This window comes from Hippocampus guttulatus, chromosome 4 (assembly GCF_054856545.1).
Source record: "Hippocampus guttulatus isolate MCC_2025c chromosome 4, RoL_Hgut_1.0, whole genome shotgun sequence".
In the NCBI taxonomy this organism is placed as follows: Eukaryota; Metazoa; Chordata; class Actinopteri; order Syngnathiformes; family Syngnathidae; genus Hippocampus; species Hippocampus guttulatus.
Window position 1 is genome coordinate 25,407,811 of NC_141264.1, and position 22,385 is coordinate 25,430,195.

At 44.8% G+C, this 22,385-nt stretch overlaps 1 protein-coding gene across 2 annotated transcripts; it reads right to left on the reverse strand.

The window, feature by feature from the left end:
- Nucleotides 1-5,657: 5,657 nt before the first annotated feature.
- Nucleotides 5,658-21,434, reverse strand: snx33 (sorting nexin 33). Of its 2 annotated transcripts, XM_086109480.1 has the most exons (3): nt 19,198-21,434; nt 18,322-18,380; nt 7,142-7,307 (listed from the first exon to the last, which is right to left on the reverse strand). In XM_086109480.1, the coding sequence occupies exons 1-3, from the start codon at nt 20,630-20,632 to the stop codon at nt 7,290-7,292; spliced, it is 1,512 nt and encodes a 503-aa protein (XP_085965606.1). In that variant the 5' UTR covers nt 20,633-21,434; the 3' UTR covers nt 7,142-7,289. The 2 variants fall into 2 exon arrangements, with proteins under 2 accessions (XP_085965605.1, XP_085965606.1); XM_086109479.1 differs by lacking the exon at nt 18,322-18,380 and having other exon boundaries at nt 5,658-7,307; nt 19,198-21,431.
- Nucleotides 21,435-22,385: the final 951 nt, after the last annotated feature.

The following is a 22,385-nucleotide window of genomic DNA, read 5'->3' on the forward strand; positions in this document are numbered from 1 at the left end:
GTGTATTGGAGAAGGGAGACCTCAAAAAGAGACTGGATAAAAACTCAGGTTCAACTTAGCTCCACCCTGAAAAACAAAAATATTCATCTCTCAACTGAGAGAGATCTTAACAACAAACAGTACTGTACTTCCCTAGGGCCAATTCTTATTCAAAGATGGCACTAGCTTGTGGCACACAAATAAGCGAAGAAGAGACAAAAAAAAATACCCAATTAAGCGCTTGCACGCTTGAGTCGGGGTCTTTACACTTGTGGTGCGATTCGTTGGGTAATTTAAACTTGACTGTGTTCCCAAACAAATTCAATTTGTCCTGAAACAGCCTGATGCTAACTACATGTAGCATGTAAACAGATGCGACAGTTGACTTGCCCAATACTTGCACTGAGGCTGTCATCTGTTAGCAGCATGTCTTCTTTGATTAAGCCGTCGATCCCATGTTGCCTTCAGTAGCGCCGTTTTGCTTGTCAGTCCATGTGTCCGACATCATTCCTGGTCGACAGCCTTGTGACCGATCGGGGACGAGAACAAGGTTTGCAGCGATGTATTTGGTTGACTTGAAGTTTTGACATTTTTAGTGAGGAGGAAACCAGTGGATGGGAAGAAACAGAAAAGTTCATGTACCAATGAACAGATGTAGACCATCCTTAATAAACTGTGAAATATTCATGAAAGAAATACAAACAAGCAAAAACATTGCTGCAATCACCAAATCCTCATGTTTGTGTTCTTTAAAGGTGATCCCAAGGTCATCCCGGCATTAAATTTATCACTGTTCTTAACCTGAGCGTGTTCCAGTTTTGTTTGGCTGTTGTCCTTGCGGCCCTTTCGACTCACTCCGTGCGTTAGCCAACTAGCAAAATGCACGCTCGCCAAAAGCCTCTGTCTTTGTGTATCGGCTCAAACTCCGAGTGACCTCAATCTGAATCTTCGTCAATGCCAAAATTGTAAAAAGAGGCAGAGTTGTTTTTATTGTTTTAGCCCAAAGGCAAAGTGCGCTTCCCCGCTGTTGCTGCTCAGGAAATTCTGTGTTGCTCTGATTCTCTCCTACAGCGATAACCACAGCATTACGATAAAGTGGCATATGACATGACGTGCGTATGTACGACTGAAAAACGTTGCTTTTGCACATTAACTCAATTGTTGCCATGTTGCCAATAAGCACCGGACCTAGCAAAAGAAAGAGTAGCCTGATGTTCTTTTCACCACTCGAGAACGCGGGTTGGTTTCAGCAAAAACAACAGTTTCTAAACAAAGCACGAAGGAAAAGATTTTTTTTGGGGGTGGGGGGGGGGGGTCATCATTCACAGCCGAAGCTCGTTTTCAGCGTATGCCGTTGACAACGCTTTCACAGCTATAACGTCCACATTTCAAAGTCTGGATTTCACGTAATTCATTTTCCATTTGCCGATTTTTGCTTTCAACGAACACAGAATTGTCCTCGCAGATTAGCTTCAAAGACAACAACCCTCATTTTCCCAGTGATGGATTTGCCGCCCCACACCGAACTGATCTTGTCATAGCCCGGCTCTTTGAGATACTGCAGGAAGAGAGCCCATCGCATCCCCCCAAAGAGATAATAGTAGACGGTGGAATGTTGTTTACACCATCCAGGAAATGCAGACTGTGTTTCTGAGGTAATGACTGCATGCTGGCAGACACTCTGGCAAATGAGCAAAAACGATACTGCAAGCATAACTATTGAAAAGGGGAAGTCAACTCCCAAATTTTCTGTATCATAATATGTTCTACGCGCCTCCAAAAGTCTGAAGACGGCATTCTTATGAATATTTTGTTTGCGGATATTTTTTTAGCCATGTCAGGGGGCGGCCATTTTGCCACACGCTGTCGACTGAAAATGACATCACAGCTGCTCAGGGCTCAGGTAACGACCAATCACGGCTCACCTCTTCCCCGAAGCTTGGCTTTGTTTTTGTTTTGTTTGTTTTTTCCCCCGTAGACGTTTCTGTCAACAAGAGAGAGTTTGTGAAATCCGAAGAGCTTCCAGATTAATTGCTGAGTCACTACAGAGGTTGTTCAGAGGACAACATCCCACTTGGAATAACACCACCAGTCTGCCAGCACTATCAAATTGCCCTGGCAGTACACACACACACACACACACACACACACACATGAGAAAGAAAAGAAATGGGGGGGGGGGGGAGAGTAAGAAATAAAAACAGAAATTACCCCAAATAAATGTCTCTAATTAAAAAGCAACAGCAAAAAAAACACTCATGCAAAATTGATGATGAAAGATTATTTTGTAGTTCACTCGTTACTCTGCATTTGATTTTGAATTTAATTACTACACTGGATTTAATGTACAAATAAAAGTTTAGAAATACCTTTGCCTAAATTGATGGATGGTGTACAATAACATCAAATTGTGACATGGAATTTATTTGTTTCTTATTATTATGTATCTATATATTTTTCATTTTTTCTGTATTTCTTGTTTAGGTTTGTGAAAAATCCATCCATCCATTTTCCAGTCCGTTTTATCCCCAAAAATTTCTCCCATCTGCCATCTGATGGATGTGGTGGGGCACTGACCCACTTCTCCTAAACGCAACATTGATGATAGCCAAAATCGATGATTTCGCACGACTGTATTGAATATAAAATATATCGGAAGACTCCTTCATATCATCGCTCACACCGCCACATGTCCTACGATTGACTTTGTCATGATGGAAAAGGTCATAAAAACGGCAAAGCCTGGGCTCGTCCTAAGAGGCTTATTTGCACTGCGCTGCATGTACGCATCTTGTCGTTGACGTCACTCGCCCGACCGAGCGCTGTCTTTTTTGGCTTAAAATTGACCTTCCCCCCCCCCCCCCCTCTGGTTACGGTGTCCATTTAAAGAACATCTGGTAGGAGTCGGGAAAGTCAAAAGTGCTTCACATTGTTTGCTCTCAGTGTGGAGGGGAGCGGGTCCGTGAGGTCACCGAGGCTGCATTTGAAACTGCCCAATTGTTACGATTTGGCTGAATGCAGCAGAGGCACTCGGTTTACCAGGGCAAAGACATCAGAACATCTTACTCTTGTCCTAAAGACTGGACACTGGCTGTCAGTCAGTAGAATTGAGTGGTTCGGGTTCTGAATACGTTCAAGAAATTCTGATTGACTCCCTACTGGATCTGGTGGGGCATGATAGCACTTGCCCCGAATGCAAAACTTCAATTTGCTGGAAAGTGCGATCATTTTTCTGTTGAATCACTTTTTTTTTTTTAATACAAATATGTGCTGCCACTTCTTAGAGCCGCTGTAATGATTTTCCCAGGTGCCCTCGCTGCCAGGAGGCAATCCAACACTTTTTCCCTTCGGAAGGACTCGGTCAGACAAGGGAGCACTTAGTAAGAATGCAAAAAAGTCTGCGGACCACCTCAAGTGTCCAAAGGTATGCAGCAATATCCATCCATCAGGTTTTTCTTTTTTTAAAGACAGTATATGATTCATCTCATTTGGGTCACGAAGACCAGCTGACTTGAAGCAAGTAAACATACAGACAGATGATCATTTACCCCTACGGGAGCTGCTGACCTCCCCCCAGTTTTTTTTTTTTTTTTTTTTAAACAGATCATTGTGTTCTGCATCCTGGTTGGCGAAGGGAGTGTGAACAGTCTCCATGCCCCACTGATGTACAGCTTGCCAAATGTTCTCCATGACAAAAGCTTCTGTGCTGTATTTCTAAAAACGGTCAGTTGTTTGGAAGAAAATGTTTCGATTTGTGTTTTGTTTTAAATGCTGGGGCCTGAAAAAAGGTTGAATCTTTGCTTTCATTCAATCCGCGGGCCGATCCTCGGGTGGTTAGCGCGTCGACCTCATAGTGCTGAGATACCGGGTTCGATTCCAGCTCCGGCCTCCCTGTGTGGAGTTTGCATGTTCTCCCTGTGCCTGCGTGGGTTTTCTCCGGGTACTCCGGTTTCCTCCCACATTCCAAAAACATGCATGGCAGGCTGATGGAGCACTCCAAATTGTCCCAAGGTGTGAGTGTGAGTGCGGATGGTTGTTCAGGTGTCCCCCGCCTAGTGCCCGAAGGCAGCTGGGAGTGGCTCCAGCACCTCCCCCCCCCCCCCCCCACGACCCTTGTGAGGATAAGCGGATCGGAAAAAGAATGAATGGATGGATATATGTGAACCTACCATACAGGCATATATTCTTTATCCTCTGTGAAAAATGACTAATATTACTGCAGCTTAGTTGCGACAGTCTTGCCTGAAAGCATGAACTCATGATGCAAGGACCAATCTGCTTTATCCTCACAAGGGTCGTGGGCGTGCTAGGGACCATCCCAGCTGCCTTCGGGCAGTGGGCGGGCGAGACAATGCAAAAGCTGAGTTAAAAGAAGCCGGAACTTGAGAAGAGAGCAAAAGACTTCATTTTCGATGGTTTCGTACGGGACGATGTGTCTGGGACAGATCCAAAGGTGGCTTTACGAGCCCTTTGTTGGCTTTGCTCACGACGGGAATGAATTACCAGAAGGAACGAGCAACTTTGCGGAGGCTTGTACTTGACATCGGCAGGTATATCCTATATTCAATCGAGTATTTCCTCCGCTTGATGACATTTCCTTCTGCGGGCAAAATGACGTCATTGCCACTCCTCATGTCACATTCCACAAAGGGAGTACATGAAACAAGTAACTGGGGCTTAGGTCGAGCGTTTTGGAGTCCACATGATTTTTGAAAGAGGAAATCATGTTATGTCAATGCGTTTGTCGCAGGTTCACAGTTTTGTTTTGTTTTGTTTTGTTTTGTTTTTTAATATCTTGAAGCAGTTTTCTTCATTTTGGAGTTACTGTCTGATGTCTTCCATTCAGTCTGGCCAGAAGTATTAATTAATTTCAGGTTGGGCAAGCTCCTTCTGGTCTTACTTGTTTTATCTTAAAAAGAGATGTCGGATAATTGTTGGCTTCAAGCCTTGTAGGTGACGTTCTTTTTTCTTTCTTTTTTTCGTCCCCATAAAGGCGTGCTTGGACAAGTTTGGATAGGCCCTATCTCAGGTGCTCACAAAGGTTCGTCTGGATGAAGGGGCGAACATTCCTGCACACTTTATTCTCAAAGATGTTGAGAAAACAATCGTGATGTGCTTTTTGTCTTCCATCCATCCATTTTTTAATCGGCTTATCCCCACGAGGGTCGCGGGTGGGCTGGAGCCTATCCCTGTCGTCTTCGGAACTGGTTGCCAGCCAGTCACAGGACACACATTAACGAACGACCAGAGTCACACGAGGCGCAATTTAGACTGTTCAATTAGCCTGCTATGCATGTTTTTGGAATGTGGGAGGAAACCGGACAAAACCCACATCCATCAAATTCAAAATCTCAGCCATACAAACAAGACAGTGCTACAGTATGCTACATTTGGGTTTTTTTGGGGGTTTTTTTTTGGGGGGGGGGGGTTAATGATCAAACTTGATAATGATCTATAGCTAATTAAACCAGTTGATTCAACTCTGTATTACATATAAATTAAGTTTAAGGAAATATTTGAATTTTGGGAAGTACACAAAAGTAGGATTATTTTCCACCAAATTGTCATCTACCCGAATGAAGTGGGGCAATTTTCCACTTGCCCTCATGCAAAATTGATCATGATCAATTTTGGCCACCAATGGAACGTAAGCAAGCTTGCTGACACAAGACGACAAATTCAGACCACCATTCTTATTTATTTTAAATTTTTTTTAATTTAAAGCTTTCTGTCGCCTTCCCTTGAACCAAGTGAGCAACGACTCAGCATTTTTTTTGACATCCTGTAAAATCTCAAGGTCAACACATCTAAAATAATTTGTCAAGTTTCACCGCAAGCGTGAAACCGCATTTTATTTCGAAGGGGATTTTCATAAGCTAAACCCTTTCCGCTTTTCCTTTTTGCTCTTTGTCAGAGGCTGCCTGCACATTTTCCTCACACGCAAGGACAGATTCAATTACAAAAGCAGAGAGAAAAATGAGCTCTGCAATAGAAAAAAAAAAGAAAAACGTCGGAAAATTCAGACTGGTGGGAGAACATGCCAGATAGACATGATTAAAGAGTATAAAAAAAAACTAACAAGAATAAAACGTGTAGACGGCAACATTTGGACCCACGAACGGATCTGTTCATTTTTAGGATGCTGAATCGGTACTTTTAGGAATGTCGTGATCTCAAAATGAGCACCGGGGGATGTCAAACCGACACGGGAAAATCTTCATTCACGTCACAGAGCTTGTCAAAAGCATTCATTCCATATCAGTTGTGCATGGAAAAAATACACATGCGTCACAAAATCTATTACCCCCCCCCCCCCCCAAACAAAAAGTGCCATTTTTGGTCACATGTCCTTAAAAAAAAAATTCTGTTCAGATTCTTGCTTAGATTCCCTCAAACATTCCGCCTTTGTGTACATATTTCCCATTAGCACCGCAAAAATGCGAACTTAAGTCGACGGCGAGCCCGTTATTCCAAAGCTTTCCACTCGGTAATACCAATACGAGTATTCAATCTTGGAGTACTCATCGATACGAGTATCGATAACTGTAGTAATTCAGATATTATTTTTCATTGAACACAATGACAAAATATTGTGAACAAAAGCTCTCTTTCCGATGATTCGCTGTTGCGTCAAAAACTGTTACTGTGTAGCACTAACTACTGCAGTGGTCAGGTATTTAAAGGTTTGGGTTTTATGCATATGGTACCACTTATCAACACTACATTTGGGTAAATATCACAATTAAGCGTACTGAACTGAACTAGACCGCTTGTTGGAAATGTGGCTTTAAGGCACTTCAGCAGCATATGGATGGATCACTGCTCCACAGATCGAGCCTAATCGTTTTTGTCGAACGTGAGACGACGAGGGGAAGGTGACTGAACCCGTTTGATGGCTTTCGTGCGAACGATCCGCTACGGGAATTTAAAACCCACACGTAATGCGATAATACCTTAAATTATGTAAAATAAACAATATGCTGCGACGTTGTCGTCCGTGATGTGATAGGTGCATAGTCAGTCTCGGGAGAATGCGCGGTCTGGTGCGTCCTCCAGTTTGGGAGGCGGCGTTCCTTAAAGACATTCGTACATGCGCAGCGTGCGCTCCAGTTGCTGCACCACGCGCTGGTAGAAGGCGATCTGCTCCCTGAGGTACGCCTGCATCATGTCCTTAAAGTCTACCTCACGCTGACGGTGGAAGTGGTTCATCTCGGCCTGCAGCGCGAAGCCGACCGTCCGGCAGCGCTTCCGAATGCCGTCGGCCTCGTCCTGGTCCATCTTGCCTTCGTCGGTCATCCGCTGGCTTTCTTTCACCTTGGCAAAGGCACCTGTTGGATGACAACAACAACAACAACAAAGGTTGATCTTATTTTTTTGATTGTCAAAATGCAAGAGGAGTTCAAACATTGAAACATGAAACCAATGTCTCTGTGCTGGAAATCGCTGGCCATCCCAGCTGACTGTCCGTGCCCGGCTGAAAAATGAATGCTACTTTAGCTAGCAACATTCTTTCACCTACACATCATTTCCTGTTTTGAGCCATGTAAATAATTCCCCAGAAAGTGTTGTCTGGAATATATTCCACTAGGTTGTTGCGAGTCTTTCCACACCGCAACGAGAGGCGCTATCCACCAGCTAGCTCGGAAGCTAACAAGTCCGGGCTTCGTGTCCGCCAGCGGGCGAGCAGCAGCTAGCCTTCAAAACGAACCGTCCAGTGGGCAAATTTGTTTACTTGCTGTGACGTATCCTTTGTGAACAGCGTCCACTCTTCGGCGACAGGAATCCATCGCTGATTATTTTCTTAAATTCGCCCCGCCTCAGAAATGTGCTTGATGCGACTGCCCACCAGATTCAATCGCTGGTTGAGCGACGAGTCTGGATTTCCAGGCAAGGCAGCAGCAGCCTTGTCCAAGGCATCACATCCTCAGTTGGGGGAATTTAAATAATGACACCAAAAGTGTTCCGTAAATTGCGGCATCTGAGGGAGATGTATTTTCGGAGTGGGCAGAACTAGCTAGCGGAAATTGTCTTAATAATAACATGGAAGTACGGGGTGTTTCATGAGTCTGTTTCACTACCTGTTGTGAATCCGCGGCGCAAGGGGGCACCGAGCACAGGCTACTTTTTGCCCCGCCGCATACCAAACATCTGAGAACAAGTTGTAACCACGTTGGCCCAGACGGCCGTGACGTCACTTTTCCACGGGCACGTCGCCACCTCGCACTTCCATCCGATTATTCCAGCCTGCCCAAACGACCCAGCATGAACGCAAAAAAACCCAAACAAATTTCAGATTTTCACATCGCCGACATCGTTGGCGAGCTGAGACGTGCCCGCAGTCGCCGGGGTAACGACATCTCGAGTCAACGTTGAGGCCCGGAATTTGAGCGGAATTCCTGGCAAGCGTGTGGGAAAGCACGGAGAGCGGCGACTGTGGAGATGACCTACATTCATCTGGCTCCCTTTTCCACATGAGGGGAGAATGTGCATCATGGCTGCCGGCATCAAGGAGCGTGCATGGGGAGCAGGCTTAGAATAATGTAGTTTGGGATTTATTTATTTTTTAATTCAACTTAACTGTATTTCCAGAGCACTTTACCATAACCACCGCTGTCCACAGAGAGCTGTACAAAAGCAAGCATAATTCATACAACAACAAACAATAAATTAATACCGAAGACAGTAAAGCACAAAAACAGTCAAACTGAAAATCAAGTCTCGTGTGGAATCAAACGCCAAAGAATAGAAATGAGTTTTGAGACGAGTTTTAAAGATGGGCAGGGGGGCTTGGCGAACGTTCAGCAGGAGGTCATTCCAAAGAGATGGCGACCGGCAACGGAAAAAGGTTCCATCCCCTCTGAGCCTCCGCTTAGTTCTTGGTACCTCTAATAACGTCTGGTCCGCAGACCTGAGGCACCGGACAGGAAGAGCTCAGAGAGGTAAGGTGGAGTGAGGCCATTTAAAGATTTGAAAACAAATAATAGGATCTTAAAAAAATGTAACGGGAGCCATTGAGGGGATGCCAGGGTAGGAGTTATGTGCTCCCTCTTACGAGTACCAGTCAAGAGGTGAGCGGCAGCATTTTGGACCAACTGGAGACGCTGAATGGAGGATTGGCTGACTCCAAAGTCAAGCACGTTCCAGTCCTCCATAGTTTACCATCGTGCTAATTCAAAGTGGAAAACTCACCGACAACAAAACGGCCAGAAGAGAGTAGTGTGCAGTGGAAAATTAGAAACGAGACATGAGACCGGGCAAAGCCAGAACTGATGACTTCTGCTTAACATGAGTACCCTTTCAGGGGCTACCTCACAAAAACAACAACAGCAAAAATACGGAAAAAGTGAAACACGTTTTTAACATCCTTAAGTTTTATTATGAAGCGGATCTTTCCCGTTTTTTGGTGACAACTCGCAACCTTCTTGCGGTGAGACCGTGCCACTTGCTTCGAGATAAGGTCACCTGCTCGGTTTAGCTCATGCAGCAGACTGGATGTTTTACGGCAGTAGTGAGACGACTTAATGACCCTGTGGCGGCGAGATAGTCTGTGAGGGATTAGGAAAGAGGGGAGGGGGCCGTGGCGCGGGCGGGGGGTAGAGCCGCTTGTCTAAACAGCGGCGAAGCGTACGGGCCGAGCTTTACAGGCTGGTACAGTCACGCATGCGCACGGCGGCAGTCGAAGAAGAAGAAGAATGAGGACGGTCAGATTAACTGTGACCACAATCCTGCGGGCGGCTGAACTCTGGCGTCTGCTCAATTTTCTTTTCCCACAAGCCTCGGAGAGTAGGAGGAAATTCGGGGAGATTTGCTCTCATGAGTTTCAAGCATCGATTAATTTTACAAATGTGATGTGACAGCCCTTAGTTTGCAGTAGGGTTACTTGTGTTTACTCTACGAGGCGGGTTATACTATATGGCCAGTGGGAGGGGTCCTGACATATGTCATCAGGGGGGCTATTACTTTTGTTGATATGGCTGTAGTTGTGCCCATTGTTTTCTCGTCCCTCCCCCAAAAGAGCGCTGAATAATGATTGACGGCGGTTTTCTTGAAAATCGGTTTATCAATCAAAATCAAGGGACGACTGGACGTGGAATGATAATCGCAAAAACTTGTGACTTCAGCTACCTCGGCTAGCTTCGGCCGGATTCATTCATTCGCAACTAAGCTGCAGTAATATTAGTCACTTTTCACAGAGGATAAAGAATATATGCTTGTAAGTTAGGTTCTCATATATCCATCCATCCATTTTCAGATTTGCTTTATCCTCACAAGGGTCGCGGGGGTGCTGGAGCCTATCCCAGCTGTCTACGGGCAGTAAGCGGGGGACACCCTGAACCGGTTGCTAGCCAATCGCAGGGCACGCAGAGACAAACAACAATCCACGCTCACGCTCACAAGTTGGGACAATTTAGAGTGTTCAATCAGCTTGCCATGCATGTTTTTGGAATGTGGGAGGAAACCGGAGTCCCCAGAGAAAACCCACGCAGGCCCAGGGAGAACATGCAAACTCCACACAGGGAGGCCAGAGCTGGAATTGAACCCGGTACCTCTGCACTGTGAGGTTGACACGCTAACCACTGGATCACCGGGCCGCCACAGCTTCGCCCGTATGTAAATCCAAAATCAACAGCGGTTTCTTTCGTTTAGGCCTGCACGGATGGGAATTTTTGATGGGTTATGATAAAATCATCTTGCGGAGTGGAAATCTGACATGTGCGCAAAGCCACTCAACATCGTTCAGTTCAACTGGAGGGGTGATGGAAACCAAAAACAGCGACAGCGTGCAAAAATCAAAACGACATACAGCATCCCACCATCCACTCCAGAAGAACTCCAGACAAATTTGTCTTCATCCCGTAGATTAGCACTGTCGCTTGTATCATAAATCAGCGGTTCTACGACATAAAAAATGGCTCTCTAAGTACCAACATAATAACCCAAATGAAAATATAGTAGTCTGTAGGCTTAAGTGTTAATCAAAACGAGACGGGGACTTCTTATCCTAAAAAGTCCCCGTCTCATTTTGAATCATGATTCACTTCAAATGTATTCCTGTTAAAAGTAAAAAAAAAAAAAAAAAAAAAAAATTGGCTAAAAAAAATGTCATAACAAATATTGGCAGTCGGAACGTCACCTGTGGACAACGCAGGAAAAACAAGTGGAATCTCACATTTATTTGAGGTTCTTATTTCGAATGAATGATGAAGTGAACTGATGATTTGACAGATGAGGGAAGTCAAAACAACAAAAAAATGGATCAATAAATAATAGAGTGGGAAGGAAATTCAAAAGCGTCTCGCACACTCAAAATATTGGCAGCAGCCACGGTGTTGCACAATTTAGCTTTTAAATCAGAGGCGCTGTCACGGAACACTGACCCCAAATAGTTGCAATTCTTGCGCTTTATTTCATTTATTTAATTCTTTTTCACACCGCCACAAAGAGCAAAAACAGAAAGCGCCTCGCTCATCTCAACACTGATCTCGAAGGGAAGTCCTTTCAGCGGCAATTCTTGGATCACGCTTGGCTACGTACAACAACAAATAGGTTCATAATCAAAAGTTGAATTGAGTTGAGAGAAATTCTCGTGAGAAAAGTTGACCTCCCAAAAGGTTGGCCACCCCTGTCATTATCATGACAACAGGGGGCGCAACTACTTGCCGAGCCCAGCGTTGACGCACATTTCGCGAATGATAGAGAAATCGATGAACAAAATGATATCATGTTTAAAGTATCGTTTAATTTGGGCCCGTCTAGACGTTTGTGCATTTAGCGCCCCCAAATGTCTGTGCATAAGGGTGTCGGCCGTCTCGGGCGGAGGGCTCTTAGAAGTCCACAGTAATCACTTTACCGCAAGAGTGCGAACATATAGAAGGAGGCTAGACTCGACTTGGGAGTGGGAGTAAACAGTTGAGGAACAAAGTGTTTTAGAATATCAAAAGACGGTTCGGGAACTGGTAATAAGTGTCGCGGCCCATAATCAAATCTCCGACCTAAGGGGGCGTGGTATGCAAATATCAGGGGCAGTGTTTTTCTTGTATTTTGTATATGTAAACGATAAAAGTACGACGAGGAGCACGAGGAACTTTTGAGTGCGATTGGCGGAGCAATTGCCGTTGATTGTTCTGGGAGATCGTGTTCACGTCGACTGCAAAGGCAATCTTCCCTGAGTCGAGTTCTTTGTTTAAACTTGTCCGTGGTGAAAATCTTTGACAGCGAATTTCCGTCCGCCCGTCTATGGCGTTTCACATGGTCTGTGAGCATGAGGCTCGACAACTTTTATTAATTCTCGGTTGAACAATTTGAGTTTTGAGAGTTGCAGTTTATTTTGTCTTTTGGATCAGTTTTATGCTAAACTTCTACTGGGACCCGCTTGAAGCAAGCACACCGGATCTCTTTTTGGAGAAGGGTCGACAGTTTCCAACTTTTTAACCTCATGAGACAGTGCTTTAAAATGGTGTTTTCACCAGTTTAAACGTGATTAAAGTGTGTGCCCGGTGGATCTGGAAGGTATTCCCCACGTTTATATTTATGGGTTTATCTTGTAAGATTGAACGTCTCTACTTTCGGATTCCCACTGTACTGTCAAGGAACACAGGACAGAATGGGCTGAACGGGCTGACTGAAGGAAACTTTTATATTTCACACATGCCAACAAAGCAATGTGCTGCCTGCGCGGGATGCCAAACAGCCGACGGATCCAAACATAAACAAATGCAGATGCTCTCAATTGCTACTTCCCACGTGTTCGTGACACAGCCAGCTTTTTCGACAGACATCAGCAGATTAAGCCGACCTTCTTCAAATCAAAGCTCATCCAGTTCACATGCCACGCTCCAAATTTGGACCCATGTTTTCCCTTCGAAGTTGAGGTGGGAAGCCTGGGGTCACAAATGGCCTGCGAAAGCATTTCGTCTTGCCCCGCCTTGAAATGCTAAAAACAACAACAGGTTGTATACCCGGTTCAAATGAGGTGGCGACCAGGTGAATTTCTCTAGGGCAGTGGTTCTCAGGGACAATCTCTGGACAGCAAGCGAATAAATAAATAAATACCGTACTATAATACTTGGTTGAAAACAAACAGTTCTAAAAGTTTCAACGCAAATGTATTGTACTTAAAAGTTAAATACAACCGAACTGTACTTAACAAGTGTCCCGGAGGAGATTAAAAAACAAAAACTTTACGCCATTGTAACAGATGCACAATTTTAAGATTTCATTCAGTGATTCTTCACATACCTCTCAAGCCACAAGAGACTCAACGCTGAATACGATTTTAAGGGAAATGGCGCATTTTCCAAACAATGTACCTTCAAACCAAAATGGCTAGCGACCTAGAGATACCCAGGACACAGTGCATATGTGATTTCTCCAGTGTATTAGTTTGTTTGATACAGCACTTGTATCCCAAATCGTCTGTTCTCATTTACATGAATGGAAATGATGTTAATCCGTTCCAGTGTGCTCCCGGCCAAAAATCTTTTTTTGTTTTGTTTTGTTTTAAGTAGCAGTTTTCAGTATTGTACTTTATAAAGAAAAAAACGTGAAGAAATTAAAACACTTTTTGTATCACGCTAATTCAATTAGCATTGTGTGGCTCCAGATGCTGGGTGCGGCGTGGCCACTGGTGTGTATTATAATGCAGACTTGCAGACGACACATAGATTGGATGAAGAAACACCGAAGAAGACGATCATAACCAAGCTGGAAGTATATTAGTCGTTTATCGGAGAGGACAAAGAATTTATGCCCGTGAGTGTTGTTGAATGCGCTGTCTGCGTGTGTTCAAATAAAAGTGACTTAAAAGCCAACATCAATGCTATTTTCTTCGCCTGTCTGTGACGTTTTGTTAGCATTGTGTGTTAGCATTAAGCTATCAGACTTTTTATAATGACAAAATTTCTCCGGATTGTTTTAAATACACAATGTGGAATTCTCTTTGTTGTATGTTGAGCTTTAAAAATAAACTCCAAGTGGGAGTAACGACAGACAGCTTGAAGCAAGCACTTGGCCTCATTTTTGAACCATTGTTCACTGCCTGTGAAACGGTTGCTTGCTGTAATGTTTCATACCAAGAAAAAAGGTTCTTGTTTTAACTTGGGTAACAAGAATGATGTTTCAAAGCTTCGCTGCCCAAGCACGGAAGAGAAAATATTGCCGATGAATCAACATAGCCATTTCAAAAGGGCCGACGCGCGGCGTGCTCGGGGGCCACACCCGTCGTCACACACCAATCAAAATCAACAGGGTTCTTTCTTTGAAAAGAGCAACATGACTGATAATGTTTTCTTTCTACTTAGGGGAGTATGAAAACGGCAGGAACTAACAACCTGCCTGCTTTTAAAATATGAACTGAAGATAAATCACTGCTGCCGCTGGGAGTGCCAGAACTCTCAGGGCCCAGCCTCAGCCAAATGCTGTTTTCCACTTCAATTAATTAAATAGCAAGTGCGGTCGTGGTGGATGGACATCAACAAAAAAAAAAAGAGGGGGGGGCTGTCCAAAGCTTGGGGAAAAAAAGTAAACAAGAGTATTTACTGTACTTTTCCAGCCTGCATTGTCGTTTGTGTGCTCTGATTTTGTGATTTTTTTCACCAAAGTGTCAGCCGGATGTTTTATGCTGTGGTCGCCCACATGGATGCCGTGACTCACTTCCTGTTACTGTCCGCCATCTCTCGGCCAAACACGCCATGCCATGGCAAAAAAAATGCTTTGTTGTCACAGAAAAGAAAAAACTCACGAGGTTCTTCCTTGGACCTGGAGCAATTTTCAAAATGTTTTTAATTGTCTATTGCGACAGGTAGAGCACACTGCCAAAGACTCTGAAACCACCGTAATTCCCAAACCCAAATACCCTTGAATTGACAGTAAAATGTGGAAACTGTCTACCCCTTTGTAAAACCTACTTGGGTCATGCAGCGTTTGTCTCGGTCGACACCCTTGGTTGAAACACCGAGATGTGCTCATTTGAATGTCAAGCGCGAACGTGGTGGCGGAATCTCTGAGTCCTGAAAACATGGATTGGGGGCTTTTGCGTAGACTTGGAAGCGTAATCATATTGAAACATGGCTCAACAAATTTTAGTCAAGCTCTGACGACAAAAAAAAGTCAAACACGACACAACACAACATGTCAACGATAGCCAACATAAGCTAACCCTGTTAGCGCATTGAGTTAGCCAGTTTGAACAGATTGTGAAGTGCCCGCAGGTGATCAAGGACGGACTTCCAATTCCTTGACGAAACAAACGCCAACAAAAACAAACCGTGATAGTCACATTTACACAACTCGAAACGCAGACCGAAAAAGCGGAGCTCACGACAGCCGAATCCCACGTCACTCACCAGGCCAGGACCTGCCATTTAAAAGGCACAAACACTCAAAAGGCGCAGATGCTAGCGTCGAGGTGACGCCAAATGGACTGCAATTGTTTTAGGTGTTGGTATTTACGAAGTCTTGCACCCATTTTGGTCCGATGCCTCGAGAAATTGATAGGCTTAGCGATGTGGAAATGAAACTGTACAGAATGGCTTCCGATAATATTTCATTTTTACAAATGAAAGTTCTGTCTGTTTTTTGGGGGCGGGAAACACAGCTTTTTGGGATAACTGGTGGACTGGATCTGAATGATGACAGACAACAACAATAGAGACACTGTTTGATTAATAATGGGTACGGCCTACCATTACACAACTACTCGGAGTGTTTGCGCAAAGATTGGTCTCGGAGTACGATTGAAAAAAAACGTATTCTTTATCACATGGAAGGCTTTTTGCACTCCAGCGCCCCAAGGGTATTTGGTTATGGTGAGGGAGGTGCGATACAAAAAGTTCTGGGAGACATCTGTGGTCTCCGTTGGTGTGAATCAGCAGCGCAGTGGGCCAGCATGCGCAGGAATGGCGCAGCATGTGGACGGACAGTTCGTGTGAAGACGACAAGGCCTCGCCAGGGCTCAGATTTAGGAGTAAGCAAACAAAAAAACAAAAAAATGTTTGTTCTCCAAAGTCGCCGCAAATAAGCACAACAATAAAAGACACAGGGGAAGCTACAGTCATCCAACGGGTCGATTATGTGACACACCACTAAAGTTCAGCCGAATGGAGACCTTTATGTAGCGTACCCTCCTGCTTCATAACCCAGTTGAAATGTCTCGAAAAGTGAAACATCACAGATGAGTTATTGGTGCTTGTAATTTTTGATGAGCGAAACAAAAGTCTTTTGTTGGCATACTCCTACGGTGCGAAAAAGAGGAATCATAGATGCTATTATTTCGGGCAACCCTGCGTGCACCCGATTTGGTGGATCAACTTCCACATCAGACGGACACGCTATGCAGGTGGTTTGGAATGCGTTGCCTGAGAGAGGACCGCGTACTTCCCCAAGCCCAGATAAAAAGGTCTTGCGGGCATGCATCAAGCCCGCCCGTGGAGCTAACGGGGTTCTGCCACCTTCAATGCTGAGCTCTGGCGCGCATCAGCACTGCTTTTATCCCACTGTCAGCAACAACCGAAGCAAAGCGATTCAGACTTTGTCTTTCCCAAGCTGAACGGCAACAATACGGTGTCGCTGTAAATAACTCCGGCGTGTGGGATCTTAAAACAATTAGGAAGAGGACATTTTGGGGTTGGTCCACTGTAGCGCTGTACTGTCAAATATTTGCTCCGTGGAGATTTGGTTCAGGGAAACACTGTGGTCGCCTTGGATACAGTCATGACAGGAACTGATGGTGAGCCGGAGCCGCCCACTCAGCAGTCTTGTGTTTTGTTAAGAAACGAGCAACGTTCCAGTGAGTAAGGTTGATTCTGCCGTTGATCTTTAAGGCCGTAAAGTCCATCGTGAGCCTTTTTTAGCCACCTTAGGAACCTTTCGTCTTAAAAACAGCAGTGCTTCAAAGTCATATTGGACTTCTGTATTACTGCAAACAACAGACGTGATTCGAGTGTCAAGAATTTGCTTCCCGATGCATGCAGTGTCCGTATTTGCATCGATCAATCTACTGTGAAATCAAATGCAGGGATTTGGGGTGAAAGTGAACTCAAACGTAACCCTCAGTGGTGGTTTTCAATTTGGTTAGTGACTCAGCGCCAAAAAGTGCTCAATTATTTTGGAACCCTACTCCACTTTCGATTGGCACCCGATCCCCGCAGTGAGTAACCAAACCAGATACGATGCCAAAACGTGGTATGAAAAAGATTAGCGCTGCAACTGCTAATCGAGTAACTGGAATCATTCATTTCATAAAGAAGGTTGAAGGAAAATGTCTGCCCGTCAGCTTCGCAAGGGATCATTTTTCCACAAGGACTAATTTTACTGATGACGCACACCCTCGCACGCACCACTCTGTGAAGAAATAAGTTCCTGCAATGCCACCATGTTAGGGGGGGGGGGGGGGGGGGGAAAGACTCCATGAAAGACAGATAATGACCACAATTTAGGAATATTTCATATTAAAAAGATGCTAATGACGCAGAAGACATGCACATCACAACAGCATGTCTACGACCATCGACAAGATAAGGTATCGATGTTAGCTAATTTGATGTAGGCTATCATAGCTAGTTAGAACGCGGACTTTCAATGGGTTTATAAAATTAAACAAATGGTTAAAAAAAAAAAAAAAAAAAAAAAACAAGCACGTAATAAGCCTGCACCGATGAACTCAACCCGCTGGCTCTGGCTAACGGGTCAGCCAGTTAACAGCCAGTTAACACAACACTCTCATCCGCTGACACCCATGTCACTCACCATGCCAGGCCCCACCTTTTAAAGCCATACACACACTCAAAGTCACAGATACCCCAGTAGAACGTGGCGATGGTAATCCCGAGTGGACAAAAATCATGACTGCACCTCGCATGCACATGATACTGCATGATCGATGATGGCGACAATTTGTTTAGAATCGCAATTATTTCCCACTGGAAAAATCTGTTTCCAAAAGTGAGCGCTGGCGGTGCCGCTTGCATTACTGTCGGTACTTTTCCTAATGAGATCTGGTTCTGTTGTCATTCAGACGAGGAAGGGCCTCTTACATAACAAGGACACCTCATTCCCCCCTGATAGGGGGCGGATCCATTTCATCCTCTTTTGTATTGTGTTATCGAACCTTTCAAGAGTTCCTTTTTGTCTCCGATTGCAACTCGGCGGTACAAAAACAGAACTCGATGGTCGGGCCTCATCCCAGAGGCCATTAGGATTCACCATCTCGGTCGCGATACAAGATCGCGTCACAGTGTCACACTGTCACAATGCGTTCTAGGGCGCGAGATACTCCAACAATGAAGCAAGTGTGATACGGCAGGGCGGTGGCGGCGATAACATCTGCACAAACAAAAACCTCACACGGGCCGTCACTCTGGAACAATGCGGTGCAATTAGCCCTCGCAATCCCATCCCGGCTCCTGCGCCAATTTCAGAGGGTTGGATGAGAAGAAGCAGATGGAAAGCACAATGAGTAGGGTTGTAAAATTCCAGGAATTTTTGAAGCTGGAAACTTTGCATCGGAGCTAACACGTATTGAAGGAATTAATGGGAACGACCGGATTTTTTTTTTTTTAATTCAAGGTTGTCTCTTAATAGGAAACTGAAATATCCAGCGGTGTCTTGAGATACAAGCTGTCCTGTGACGGTACCCGTAAGGCAAAACACTTGCATGTCAAATCATCCTTCCCCACTGAAATCAATGGAAATGTCTTTCATCTATTTTTGCCTACCGAAAAAAAACAATCCTCATATGGTATACTTAAAAAAAAATACAGTACTGACATTATTAAATAGAATCTGGGCTGTATACGACACTCATAGAGACACACATACAAAAAAAGAATCTCATAAAATATTTGTTATATTGTCTGTCAACATGTGTTGTTCCACAGTTTGTGGTCAGATATCCATCTACGGACAAAGTTGAGCATGGGTGTCCAAAAATATGGCATGGGGTACCATTTGTGGCCCGCCGTCCATTATTTTAGAGGCCGACAGCATTAATAGGTGAAAGGGTCAGTGTTGAAACTGCTCATCTTCTACCACTACGACTATTAATACAAATATAGAACAGGGAAAACGCAACTCTTCTACAATGCCAGATTGTACAAGCATTGAGGGTGCATCCAGAACATCAGAATTGTGAGACAGACAGTCTCATTACACCCAAAAGACCCTCATTGTGAAACCGGCTTCAGGCAAAAGATGGATTTTGAAGTTGCAAACTTGGATTACCTTTTTGTAGATGAATAATGTCTGGGAAGTTGGCTAGCAGGCCTTGGTAGAGCGAGAGCGTGTCCAGCATATGGAAGAGGTCGTACTTGGGCTGCTCCGCGAACAGCTCGCCAATGTTCTCGTAGGTGCGGCCAGTGTGGGATATGGCGTTGTTGAGGGCCTCGGAGCTGTGCGGAGGGTCCAGCATGAACGATTGGCTGATGGACTGGAATGAGTTGCCCAGTCGTTGGAACTCCTTCCGGAAGCCGCCCAAGTGCTTGCGAACCAGCTCCGAGGCGACGTGAGTGAGCTGCATGACGCTGTCGTCCATCTTCTTGGCAAAGTTCTTGAAGGTGTCAACGCGTTCTTCCACGTCTTGAAGGTCCTGGTGCTCGTTGGGGATCTGAAGGGTCAGCATGAAGTGCGCCCCGACCATCTCGTCCTTCTCGGCCCGCCTCTTGCCCAGCTTCCATTGCTTGTCGTCGGCGCACATCAGGAAGTGCTCAAAGCCTTCGTACTGGGAGAACACCGGGTGGCTGGTCATGTGGTTCATCCACAAGATCAGCCGCCGCTTGCGCTTCTCGATGAAGTCCTCCTCGAAGCGCCCCGTGGCCTGCTTCTCCGGCAGGTGAGGCACCGAGGTCACGGTGAACTTGTGCAGCAGGCGGTTGTAGAGCCAGTCAAAGTGCTTGTAGCGTCTGTACACGGGCCGACCCGTGTGGCTCGGTGTCACGCGGTACGAAATGTACGTCTTGATGCCTTTAAACTTGGTCTGCTTGGTGGGGTCTTCGATGGAGCAGGAGAAAGGCTGAGGGCTCTCCTTCCACCTGGGCCCCTGGGGGCTCATCTCGATGGTGTAGGACTCGGCTATCTTCGCCATCATGGGCACGTCCCCCAGCACAAACGCCTCCACGCCGGAACGGACGAAACTGGAGAAGCGGTTCAAATTGCGGCCCACCATGCTGCCTTTCCTCCCGCTGGAGATGCTGTCCTGCCTCTCCATGGGCGGCTTGGCCCGGTAGTGCACGTTGGGGTTGTTGGATGGCGGGCTCTGATGCGAGTGACCATTGGCCCCGGGGCTGCGGTCGATATCGGCGTCCTCCACCACGGTGGACCTGTCGTCCCAGTCGTCCCAGTCGTCGTCATCGTCGATATCGTAGTACGTCGGTTGCGCGTTGAGGGTGGTGTTCGTCGTGGAGGGCAGGAAATAGGAGTCATTGCCCAAAGAACCCGCCGGGCTGATGGAGCAGTCTGTCACGTTGGAGTTGGAACGCGTGCGAATGACTTCCACGTAGGACGCCGGGAATAGACCTCTCTCCCCTCGGCTGTTCTCCCCTTGGAACCACCCGTCCACCGAGTTCTCGTCGAAGATGATCAGTTCCTCGTTCTCCTGGATGCTAATCTCCTCTTTGTTTTCACTTTGAAAGGTGTACAGGGCTTTGGCTTTCACCGACATCTTGACCTGATCCGGAGCCGGTTACAAAACAATAATATCAAGAGTTCCAAAACAATCTACACGCACGTGGTGCTGAGCAGCTGTATTGGAAACATCTAGGACACTTTAATGAATATTTCAACTCATCTCACATGACATGGGTCAGGTGTGCGACAGCACCGTCAGTCAACAACTGTTTACTACGCTTGATTTATTAATGACTAAGCTTGACCTGCACTCCAATGCTTATGAGAATATTACTAGCCCATCGATGCATTCAATCTTTAGTCTAAGTCATTTGCATGCACCCAAATGCCCTCGTTATTGCCCAGAGTTCTACTTTCGTGTAACAAACGAGTCGGTTTAAAAACCGGTTTCACAAACTAGCTCCTGCAACGAGGCTTTTGATAATCAAAAAAAGTGAACCGGAACCTTTCGTTTTTTTTCTCCCCCCACTTCTCGCACTTTCGTCACATTACGGATCCTGGAAACGGTGCCGGAGGCAAATAATTCCAAAAAAGTGCACTTTGGTTGATAACGATTGTATCCGTGTACATGGTGAGACGGCAACTCCACATTCCCGTCCTTCCTTCCTTCCCCTCAGACACAAACTTGCTCCTCGAGTCTCGAAAGCAGGTTGCTGGGCATCTTTGCTCGATCCTGTTAAAAATCACAACAGAGCATCATCCCGCTTTAGGCGAGCCGGTATTGTTTCTGTGGCTCTATTTCCTTACAGCCCCGACACAAAGTAACTCTTTCCATGACGTTAGACTGAGACAATTGGAGGCGAGATCGACTGTTTTCTTTCAAGGAGTCTTTCCCTGAGAAAGAAGTGGCGTTGCGACGGCTCAATGACGTCCTCTAGGTGGAAGCATGAAGTCATTGCAACAACACAGAGCTTTCAAAAAAATGACGTCCATTTGCTCTAGATAATATCATAAAATAATGATGCAATTAAAAACGAATGCGATATTAAAAGAAGTGGCTTTCAGCTTTTCCCTGTTGATTGGCAAATCAATCAACTTTTAATGAAAAATCAAACGATCGTAACATGTTGAATTAAAAATTAAAAACTATTCAAAATGTCAAAGTAAAATGTAAACCAATGCCAACTCAAACTATTAATAATGTCCTCGTGATTGCCATTCAAGCCATCAAAATATGTCACACTAAGCAATGAATGATGTCAAATTAAACATGGAAAATCTCTCACCTTAAATGAAAAAGTCACACACATCAAATGGACCCATCTATAATGTCAAACGAAGCAATTTAAAAATATATCAACTCCAGCAGTTAAGAAATGTCGAAGTAAACAATAAAAAAATTACAGATTTCTTAATACACAGTTTTACAACGTTCAAATAGCCACTCTCCAAAATTTCAATGGTAAATTAAACAATCATTCTGATCAATTAAAATATTACACTTGGTATGAGGTATAATTAAAACATGACAAAACACAAACATGAAATTAACATAAAAACAAAAGCACAGACAAATATATCATGAAATTAAAACAAATCAATATAAAATAAACATTAACACCATAAATTAATAAAGTTAATGTAAAATACAATCACACATTTGATTGGATAACCATTTATAAACAGTTACACTCAAAATTATTGACTCGTTATTGAAGAAAAAAGTTAATGTAAATTCAATTCAATTTCTTTTGCTGAATACAATATGCAGGCAAACATGAAATAGTTATAGAAACTGCATCGGTTAAAGAAAAACCACAAATTAATTTATTAGTTTGTTTATTTAA